Source organism: Sinocyclocheilus rhinocerous, unplaced genomic scaffold (assembly GCF_001515625.1).
Source record: "Sinocyclocheilus rhinocerous isolate Xijiao unplaced genomic scaffold, SAMN03320098_v1.1 scaffold1367, whole genome shotgun sequence".
NCBI lineage: Eukaryota > Metazoa > Chordata > Actinopteri > Cypriniformes > Cyprinidae > Sinocyclocheilus > Sinocyclocheilus rhinocerous.
In genome coordinates, this window is record NW_015631710.1 from 161,088 (window position 1) to 173,501 (window position 12,414).

General features: G+C 32.3%; 1 protein-coding gene across 1 annotated transcript in view; it reads left to right on the top strand.

Moving 5' to 3' along the window:
• LOC107741826 (homeobox protein DBX2-like) overlaps positions 1–2,276 on the top strand; it is a 6,346-nt gene extending 4,070 nt beyond the window's left edge. Inside the window, exons 5-6 of the mRNA XM_016554607.1 lie at positions 1,180–1,364; positions 2,079–2,276. Coding sequence (XP_016410093.1) covers positions 1,180–1,364; positions 2,079–2,276 — 383 coding nt within the window. The remainder of the gene's footprint in view (positions 1–1,179; positions 1,365–2,078) is intronic.
• The last annotated feature ends 10,138 nt before the right edge of the window (positions 2,277–12,414 follow it).

The window sequence follows — 12,414 nt, forward strand, 5'->3', positions numbered from 1 at the left end:
ACTGGCATTTGTGGTTTATGGGGACTCTCCATAGGCATAATGGTTTTTATACTGTACAATATGTATTTTCTATCATCCTACACCAACCCTACATCTAACCCTAGCCCTTACAGGAAACTACTGGCAATTTTTAACGAGATCTCTCATTAGCAAGTAAGTAGCACACAGTACATAGCAACACCCTAGCAACCACATTGCAACATTCTAAAATGCAGAGTCTGAGAATTCTAGTGAAAATGCTTCTATTTTGCATTAATAATAATAATGATAATTTTAACGTAATTTAATAAAATTATAAATGATATTAGCAGGCTAACATTTTTAGAGAAAAGGTATATTGATAAAAAAAAAAAAAAAAACACATTACAAGGGCTAAATATTCTCTATAAAAATACAAAAATACATAAATAAATAAATACATATAAATATATATATTTACACCCTTAGGATAAATCCTATACATTTCCTATAAATAAAATAAAATAACAAAAATACCTTTAGAAGGGCTAAATCCTATATATTCCCTATAAAAAAATATAAATATAAAAATTTAAATAAATATTAACAATCATATATATATATATATATATTACAGAGGTCATGTTTACCTTTTAGAAGGGCTAAATATTCTCTATAAATATTCTATGAATATTCTTTATAAATAAATAAATACACCCCAACAAACTAACAACTAAAAAATTATTACACAGGTCATGCCCCCACCCCTTTTTTCATTTATTTATTTTTAAACATATATTTATACCCTTAGGACAAACCCTATACATTTGTAATAAATAAAATAAAACAAAAAATAATTAATACAAATAAAAATAGATGGGCTAAATCCTATACATTCCCTATAAAAATTTCAAATGAAATAAATAAATACAAACATCTCAATTACAGAGATCATATTTCCCTTTCTAGACATATTTTTATACCCTTAGGATAAATAAAACAAAACAAAGCAAAATAAAATATAGTACAAATAAATCCTAATCAATCAATACAACACCTAACAAACTAAAATATTATCACCTTGACATGTATAATAGCATATTACATGATACACTATTTGTGTACTCTTAGAAGGGATAGATCCTATACATATAATATATAAATCAATAAATGTATAAATAAAGTCCTGCATCCTCACATGGTGATGTGTGTGTCCTGCAGGGGGCATGGGGTCTGTGCTGTGGAGTCCAGCGCTGAGCTCCAGGCCACGGCCGGGAATCCTGCGGAGGGCCGTGTTCTCTGAGGAACAGAGACGAGAGCTGGAGAGAACCTTCTGCAAGCAGAAATACATCAGCAAGACCGACCGCAACAGACTGGCCACCGACCTCTGTCTGAAAGAGACTCAGGTCAGAGCACAGAAACACACGCACAACCTTCTGAACAACCTGTGCTGCTTCAGAAAGCTGTGGAAACCGTGATACACGACTCTTTAAAGAAATTAATACTGTTATTCAGTAAGGACCCGTTCAATTGATCAAAAGTGACAGTAAAAACATTTATAATGTTGAAGATTTCTGTTTCAAGTAAATGCTGTTCTTTTCTATTCATCTGTGAATCCTGAAAAATAAAATGCATCGTGGTTTCCATAAAAATATCCATTATCACAACTGTTTTCAACATTGATAATAATCAGAAATGTTTCTTGAGCAGCAAATCAGCATATTAGAATGATTTCTGAAGATCATGTGACACTGAAGACTGGAGTAATGATGCTGAAAATACAGCTGCGCATCACAGAAATAAATTACAGTTTAACACATATTCACGTAGAAAACTTCTATTTTAAATTGTAATAATATTTCACTATATTACTGTATTTACTGTATTTTTGATCAAATAAATGCAGCTTTGGTGAGCAGAAGAGACTTCTTTCAAAAACATTAAAAAATCTCGACCCCAAAATATTATAAAAATTGTAAACTGTTTTGATTAACATGATAAATGCTTTAAGCTGAATGCGATCAATAGACACCTCTATATTTACGGTTTGACGTCAAACCTGGGTTTTCACACTCTGTAAGTCGATGCAGTTTGTTGAATCCGGTTCATGTGTCCCGCAGGTGAAGATCTGGTTCCAGAACCGCAGGATGAAGTGGAGGAACTCCAGAGAGAAGGAGAGCACGTACACGCGACTGCCGATGGAGAGACTCATGCTCTGGAGTGAATCTGAACCGGCGGACAAAACACACACGTCAGCGCAGACCAAACACACTCACACACACTCACCGGCGCACAGCACAAACACTGAGACCAGATGACACATCAGAGGAGAGAACAGACTCTTGATGCTAAACAGCTGGGACATATTCCTTCCGAGTACCTGGAAATGTCTGGGAAATATTACAGTTGTGGTTTACAGGCCTGGAAATGTCTTAAGAAGTGATGGAAAAGTCAAACTTTTAGCAAAACTTAACACTAGCTAAAATGAACTAACAATGGAAAAAATAGTTCATGTTCATTTCAACATTATGAAATACCAAGTCATAATTATGAAATAAAAGGTCTAAATTATGAGCTACAGAGTTATAATTAGGACGTAAAAATTAAAAAAGAGATACTAAATCATAATTATGAAATAAAAAGTCTAAATTATGAGATACTAAGTCATAATTATGAGATAAGAAGCTGAAATGATAACAAAAACATAATTATGACAAAAGTAAAAAAAATGAGATACTAAGTCATAATTATGAAATTAAAAGTCTAAATTATGAGATACTGAATCATAATTATGACAAAAGTAAAAAAATGAGTTATTAAGTCATAATTATGAACTAAAAGGTCTAAATGATGAGATACAGAGTTATAATTAGGACGTAAAAATGAAAAAAGAGATACTAAATCATAATTATGAAATAAAAAGCATAAATTATGAGCTACTAAGTCATAATTAAGAGATAAAAGTTGAAATTATAACAAAAATCATTTATAATTATGACAAAAGTAAAAAAATATGAGATACTAAGTCATAATTATGAAATTAAAAGTCTAAATTATGAGATACTGAATCATAATTATGACAAAAGTCAAAAATGAGTTACTAAGTCATAATTATGAGATAACAAGCTGAAATGATAACAAAAACATAATTATGATAAAAGTAAAAAAAATATGACTTAAGTCATAATTATGAAATAAAAAGTCTAAAATATGAGATACTAAGTCATAATTATGAGATAAGAAGCTGAAACGATAACAAAAACATAATTATGACAAAAGTAAAAAAATATGAGATACTAAGTCATAATTATGAAATAAGTCTAACTTCTGAGATACTAAGTCATAATTATGAAATTAAAAGTCTAAATTATGAGATACTGAATCATAATTATGACAAAAGTAAAAAAATGAGTTATTAAGTCATAATTATGAAATAAAAAGTCTAAAATATGAGCTACTAAGTCATAATTATGAGATAAAAAGCTGAAATTATAACAAAAACTTATAATTATGACAAAAGTAAAAAATATGAGATACTAAGTCATAATTATGAAATTAAAAGTCTAAATTATGAGATACTGAATCATAATTATGACAAAAGTAAAAAATGAGTTATTAAGTCATAATTATGAAATACTAAGTCATAATTATGAGATAAAAAAGCTGAAATTATAATTATGAAATAAGTCTAACTTCTGAGATACTAAGTCATAATTATGAAATTAAGTCTAAATTATGAGATACTAAGTTATAATTATTAAATAAGTCTAACATGAGATACTAAGTCATAATTATGAAATAATTCTAACTTATGAGATACTAAGTCTAACTTATGAGATACTAAGTTATAATTATTAAATAAGTCTAACTTATGAGATACTAAGTCATAATTATGAAATAATTCTAAATGATGAGATACTAAGTTATAATTATTAAATAAGTCTAACTTATGAGATACTAAGTCATAATTATGAAATAAGTCTAACTTATGAGATACTAACTCATAATTATGAAATAATTCTAAATGATGAGATACTAAGTTATAATTATTAAATAAGTCTAACTTATGAGATACTAAGTCATAATTATGAAATAATTCTAAATTATGAGATACTAAGTTATAATTATTAAATAAGTCTAACTTATGAGATACTAAGTCATAATTATGAAATAATTCTAACTTATGAGATACTAAGTCATAATTATGAAATTTAAGTCTAAATTATGAGATACTCAATAAATTATGAAATAAAAAGTCTAAATTATGAGATACTAAGTCATAATTATAAGATAAAATATAAAGATAATAAAGATAAGAAGTCATATTTATGAGACAAAAGCCTAAATTAAGAGATACTAAATCGTAATTACTATCAATGAATGAACAGTTGTATTTAATTAACTAAAATGAACAAAGATGAATAATACTGTAACAAATGTATTGCTCATTGTTAGTTAATACATTAATTTGAACAAATGGGACCTTATTATAAAGTGCTACTAAAATTTCTATAGTGAATATTCATTTATCATTCTCACTCATATTCAATATTTTATTGGCTAGAAATTGCGCTTTGTGAGTGCGAGCTCTATAAAGTAATTGTAAAAGTTTGAAATATTTCACCTGAACGAGTCATGAAATTTGGTGCAAAAGTGCTGTAAAATATGCCTCAATATGATGAATGTGAATAATGCCACAGCTCTTTATCATCGCAAATGCATGTGTAATTAGGTGATTTGAATTCTCGCTATTACTGCAATTATGATCATTAAGCTCTTTATAAGATGCACAACTAATTACCATAACAAGCTCAATTACATCTGCTTGATTTTTAATCTTGCATAAAGTGTACATTGTAAATTTTGAATTACGTTTAGATGGGAAACATTACTTTTTAAATAAAATGAGATTGAACATTTATTTCTTTTGCTTCGGCATTTTGACATTCATCTCTAATTGCAACAACAGTTTTACACACTTTCACAGAGCAACACTTGACATCTCATTTCAGAGATATAAATAGATGCCAAATGAAGCCACTCGAGGTGCCTGTGAACACAAGAGCATCTCCATTAGCTGCCTGCAACACCTCAAAACAAACACACGCCGGCAGCGTGTCGCTTATCTGCTGTAAAGCTGGAGTGACATGATCAGGTTCAACTCATACCATCAACATCTTCACGCTGAAAATGACAACAGCCATGATTTCAATCTATGGAAGCCCATTTCTGCCATATAAAAAATGAAAAGTCATGCTTTGGTAAATAAAAAGTTGAAATTATGAGATACAAAGTTAAAATTATGACACTGAAAAGTCATAATTATTGAAATAATCCTAATTACATTTCTGTCACATATAAAAAAAAAATATTGCTTTGGGAAATAATCATTATGACATAAAAAGTCATAATCATGAAATAAAAAGAAAATAAGAATTATGACAAACATCAAAAATATGAGATACTAAGTCATAATTATTAAATAAAAAGTCGAAATTATGAGATGAAAAGTAATCATGACAAAAAAATGAGATATTAAGGCAAAATTATAAAATTAAAAGTCTAAATTATGATATACTATGTCATAATTATGAGATAAAAAGTCAAAATTATGAGATAGTTGATTATGAATCAAAAAGTCATAATTATGAGATAAAAATTCAAAATTATGAGATACTAGGTCATAATAATAAAATAAAAGTCTGAATTATGAGACCCTAAGTCATAATTAGGAGATAAAAAAAAAAATCTAAATTATGAGATATTAAGTCATAATTATGAGATAAAAAGTCTACATTACAACAAAAAGTTATAATTATGGCATAAAAAGTCAAATTTATTAGATACCAGGGGCATTTCTAGTAGATATCCGGGGCTCAGCCTAGAGACATCCATGTATGTGTCATGAATACACAGGATACTTATTTAATAATAATAATAATAATAATAATAATAATAGATAATAAAATTCAATCATCACAACACATTTCACCTGTTCTGTGTTCATCTGCTCTTTTTACATTAACTATCACTCTATACAGACTAATACAATCAGATACAACTATCATTTCTCAAATATTTATTACAATATCTACTGATAAACTGAACGTTCACTTCAATGGCAGGCTATGAGAGACTGGATGCTTTCAGCTGATTTCTATTGAACTGTCAGCAACTGAACTGCAGCTCAAACTATTTCTAATATAGTCAATAAAGCTACAAACTCCATCATAAAGCACAATGTTTCCATCTGACATGTGTTTTGAGCAGCAGCTCGTCACGATCGGTGCATGCTCAACTATTATATAATAATTATGAAAGTCTAAAATATGAGATACTAAGCCAATTCTGAAATAAAAGTTATAATTGTGACAAAAAGTAAAAATATTAGATACTAGTATATTGGATACTAACATTTATGAAATTATAAGTCTAAATGATAAGATATTAAGTCATAATTATGAGATAATTATCTAATAATTAAAAATAATTATGAGATAAAAAGTTGAAATTCTGACATAAAAAGTTATAATTTGGACAGTAAGTCAAAATATCATAATTATGAGTTTAAAAGTTACAATTTTATACTTTTTATGTCATAATTATGACTTTATCTCTTAATGATGATTTTTTAATGTCATAATTATGATTCACCAAAACATTTTTTTTTTCTTATGTGGCAGAAATGGGCTTCCATACTGTTGTTATTGTAGCTGTAAATTACCCTAATATGAAAGTTCACTTATTTAAAATGGATAGTTACAGATGAACCATAAACATTTACTGAGTTATTAAACTGCTGTTTCCAACTTTGAGTAAAAGCAATAAACTTCTTGCGGCTGCTTCACATTGTGTACAACCTTAAATTGTTTTTTTCATGGCATACTGCATTAATGAAGGATGGTAAAGGTATCATCTCTATAAAATAACAGATGGCTGATATGTTTAATAGTTTTAAATATTTGTCATTATGCTACCGAAGTTCACCCTCAGACGAATGGTCACAGTGTGAAAGTGTGAGATCAGTTTTGTGTCACTAGGGGTCAGTGTTTTGCAATAAATGACACAATGTCACTGCTGGGGCTTTACCAAAATCAGCTGATCATGCTTCACTAATAGAAATACCATATCAGCAAGTTTTAAACATGGTTTTGGACATGTACCATCAAAATACCATGGTGTTTTTTTTAATAATTGGAAAATCCATGTAAAAACCACAGTGAATGTACCACAGTGTTACCATCTGATACCATAATTGTACCACGGTACAGTACGTTGGTATTTTTTTCCTATAAAGTCTTAATTATAATAAGGAATGATTTTTAAAACTAGATTATGTGGCAGATTTTGGCTGGATTTTGAGGAAAAGCCATATTAATTGATTCATTTTCTGAATTTTTATAAGGGTTATACATCAAAACTCAAGTTTTGTGGTTTTTGGTCATCACACAAATTAAACCAAGATGAACATCTCTGCAGTTCGGAATGTGTGAAAATAATCCAGTGTACTTGAGAAATTAATTCCCACAGTTTCAATACTGCAGACGCAGCAGAAACAGCATCAGTCGAGCCCCGCAGCTCTGTGCAGGTGAGCAAAGATCATCACACAGGTGCAGCTCGCTTTATTTACTGCTCCAGCGCAGTCTGCCGCTGCTCTGAAGAAACGTTTGCTGCTTAGCTGTTGTTTTTTCACTTTCAATAACACAAATAATGGAAAAACTGGGGCACTCTGTTGTGTTTTATTTCACTGTGTGCATCTCCCATTTACTTCTGTTGTACTTAAATTAAGCTAATTAGTTTGTGTTGTTTGCTAAGGCATGCATAACAATTACAATTACTCAAATTAATCTGAGCCAACTTCTAAAAGTTCAGTGCATGCATTGTCCTGTAGTGTTTGAAGAAAACACCTGGCAACCAGCCATGATGCCTTAGCAACCGCATAGTAACAAGTTAACAACCACCCAAACATTTGGAACCACATAACAACACTCTAGCAACCACTCAAAATATTTGCAACCACATAGCAACACCCTAGCAACCACCCAAAACACATTTGTGACCACATAGCAACAGCCTAGCAACCACCCAAATCACATTTGGAACCACAAAGCAACACCCTAGCAACCATCCAAAACATTTGCAACCACATAGCAACACTCTAGTAATCACATAAGACATGTGAAACCACATAGCAACACCCTAGCAACCACCCAAAACACATTTGTGACCACATAGCAACAGCCTAGCAACCACCCAAATCACATTTGGAACCACAAAGCAACACCCTAGCAACCATCCAAAACATTTGCAACCACATAGCAACACCCTAGCAACCATCCAAAATATCTGCAACCACATAGCAACACCCTAGCAACCACCCAAAACATTTGCAACCACACAGCAGCCCAAAACATTTGCAACCACATAGTAACTGCCTAGCAACCACCCCAAACACATTTGGAACCACATAGCAACACCTTAGTAACCACCCAAACTTTTGCAGCCACATAGCAACACCATAACAACCAACTAAAACATTTGCAACCACCCAAACATTTGAAACAGTGGTGAAACACTCTAGCAACAACCCAAACATTTGAAACCACATAGCAACTGCCTAGCAACCACCCCAAACACATTTAAAACCACATAGCAACACCCTACTAACCACCCAAACATTTGCAACCACATAGCAACACCATAACAACCAACTAAAACATTTGCAACCACCCAAACATTTGAAACCACATAGCAACCGCCTATCAACCACCCAAAACACATTTCGAACAACATAGCAAAACCCTAGCAACAAGCTAAAACATTTACAACCACATAGCGACAGCTTAGCAACCATCCAAAAGAATTGCAACCACATAGCAACTGCAACGCAAACTGCCTAGCAACCACCCAAAACACATTTGAAACCACACAGAACACCATAAAAGCAATGCCCATCAGTTTTCCCCCCATTTGACATCACTGAGATTCTTTATGAATCTGTGTTCATCCCAGAGAGCGAGAGGCAGGTCATCCTATATTATTGTTAACAGGTTTTCTGTCATCATGTCACGCTCTGAATTGCAATCAATCACACCAGAAACATCCTCGTTCTCGGCTGACCAAAAATATTACAACCTGGCAATATATTCCAGCAGAGGAGTTATGAGCTCTATTCAAATAAGCCGTCTGTCTCCCATCAGAGGTGATATTAGATTCTCGCTGAGATGCACGTGGGTGTCAAGAGTCCGTGGCGAGACCTTCGAGAGCCGGGACGGCTTTATTGGTAGCCCATAAGAAACGGCCCAGAGTTTGGCTGTTGCTGATCCTTTACTCTTTTATTATGGGATCTGCTGGGATTAGCTGTGAACGTGAGCTGTGCTTCACTGCTGCAGGAGAGCCTCAGACTCCATAATAGCTGCCGACTCTCAGATAAGACGGACTGGTCTTTCAGCGCCGCCAAAAACGGGTCACCAGGGCCGCGCAAAGCTCCTCTGTTCAGAGCCAAAACACAGCTTGACCGCTTGATTTACTGGGTCAGTTTCTGAGAGACTTCTCATGTTAAGACTATAGTCAAACTCATTTCAGTACAAGAACAGCGTCACAGATGTGTCAAAGAAAAGTGATGGCTGAAAGAGTCGAAATGTTCTATATTAAATGTTCTTCACACTAAGAAAAAATTGTTCTTTTAAAGTCCGCGTGAACCGGAAGTTGCGGCCGACTGGATTTCAGTGTGGTGGTTTTATGTTTGAGCTCCTCCTCTCATCTCTCACTCACAGCAGACTAATGGTCGGAGGGGCGTGGTTAAGCATATTCTGCCCAAGCGTCAAACTGACGTCATCAGAGGAGGCATGCCATTCCAGAAGCAAATGATCAGATTTTGATTAAAGATTACCAAAACAAACTATTTTTTTTTCTCCAGATGATTAACTTGAACAGATTAAGTGTTGACCTTAAGACTAGCAATGTGCGCTAACAAAATAAATATTGTAAATTTTGATTTCATGTGGACTTTAACATCTCAGGTAATGTCCGTGGTATGATGACAATGACAGTGGTTACATATAAATATATTTTAATTGATCTAAATTATTGTTAGGAACAATTCAGTTGCGCCCCGACTAAATTCTATGTCCTTGAATTGAAAGCATTTTTATGAACAAATTTGGAAAAAACAAATAAAGTTCCCAGAGTCTAATGTAGTCTGGGATAGATGGCGTTATCTGCCTCAGGCAGCGGCAGCACGGAGCACAAGTTAAATGAACAATTCCTCACTTTAATACAAGTTATAACATGAATGTACATCAGAGGATATGTTGAAAAATAAAGTATAACTTCTGTGCCTATAAGCGGGTTTAACCAGGGAAACCATCAGTATAACAGCCTGTGAAGAATCTGTCAGTTACGTGACATTTACCTCAGGAACATAAAACCGTTTATAAATACATTAGGCCTATACATTTGTGTAGAATATATATATATATTTATAAAAAATTACTTAAATGTCCTAATTGAACTATGGACTAATCCTGGCTTAGTCTAAACCCTGGCTGTGAAACCAGGCCTATATCTCAAAAATTAACAAAGTAAGCTTTTTATAAAAAATTTAAAAAAAAAAAGAGTTCACAATGTAGCTGTCAGGGAGTCACCAGTCACCACACAGTGTGTTCATAATGTCATAAATTTCTCATAGAATAACCTATTAAATTATGTGAAAAAATGTTATTACATTGAAAAATTATTATTACATTATGAGCTCAAGATTTTATTACTTTTAAATGAATTAAAGTAATTTTCTGTTCCAAAAAAATTTTGAAAATTGCATTAAACTTTTCCACTAATATTTTTCTGGAAAAAAAGTCATTATTCATTATACAGATTCATTAGTTGCTATTATTTATTTGTTTGTTTGTGAACGGATGGATGGATGAAATTATTTTCTGTTCAAACACAAATTAGAAAACCTTTTTTTTTTCCACAGACATTGTTTTGAGTTCACTTCACTCTTAAAAATAAAGGTTCCTAAAGGCAAGAACCATGTGTGGTTCCCAAAGAACATTTCAGTGAACAGTTCTTAAAGTAAATATGTCAGCAAACTGTGCTCTTTCAAGGATGTGCATTTAATGCATGGCCAACTGTTCCTGTATTTAAGCAACATTCCATATTAAATCCATACAGGAAGCAGTTTATGTCACGCCCAGTTTAGGGAGCTAATCATTTGCACAAAAAACAAAACAAAAAAAAACAAAACATTTTTTATGATGCTAAGAGGAACTATAGTTCAGCTATAGTTTAGTTATTCTATAAATGCTAAAATGAATCTCAGACGTGAACATATTTGCTTTGCTTAACCCATTCATGTACAAATTAATTAAAAAAAGAAATTAATTTGTACATTAAAAGATTAAGCAAAGCAAATATGTCTTTTTTTTCAAATATTGAGATCTTTTATTTATACATAGGCTAAATAACAGCACAACTATTTTGACTGTCCCTTATACTGGGCTGCTTTTACTTTATTATTTTACTTTATGATGCTCTTATTATCATTGGAAAAGATGGCGCCAGATAGTGTGTTGGCTTGCCGTCGCTCTGCGTTTAGGATATCTGTACTTTGTTTGTTTGTTTTATTTTTATGTTTTATAAACTGCTTGAATTGCTCACATTTGATTTATGACCTGCGACCTTCCTATCTGGTACATGTTCTCCCTGATACATCAACACTATTGCCTTGGACTACACGGAGAGGGACAAGACGTGGAGGTGTGGTGCACTCAAACTTGCGCCCTGTGAGATGAGCCGAGTCAACGAAGCTAAGTGGTTCTTCTTCTAATCGGTCCATTGTATCGACCACTGTGCATATGGCTTTGATAAATGCACGTTCAGTTGTCAACAAAACATTCATCCTGAATGACTTTTATGTAATTCTTACCAGTCTCAACGCCGTCTGTGCTCCTCTCAGAATATGCTCCTAACCGTCCCACGGTCTCGGTTGAGGCGTAGTGGAGACCGCGCTTTTTCTGTTGCGGCTCCTACTCTCTGGAACGTGTTACCATTTTCTATAAAATCCTCGGCAAGCATGGACATTTTTAAAAAGGATTTGAAGACCTACTTATTTTATCAAGCTTTCGGCGTTTAAATAGGTCGGAGAATTGTGAGGGATTGGCTGCATGTTTTTCTTGATGTTATGTTTTGTTGTTATTTTATGTTTGCATGTTTTTTTAGTATTATTTTTACTTATGGACAGTACTTTGGTCCATTTGAATGGTTTTGAAAGTGCTTTATAAATAAAAATTGAGTTGTGTTGAGTTGAGTATTATAAGTATAATTATATAATTATGACAATATGACAATATTTTTGGTCAGTTTATAATGTAATACATTTCTCATAATGTAATAATTGTTATTACATTAAGAGCTTAGGATTTTATTACATTTTGAGAAAATTATTACATTATG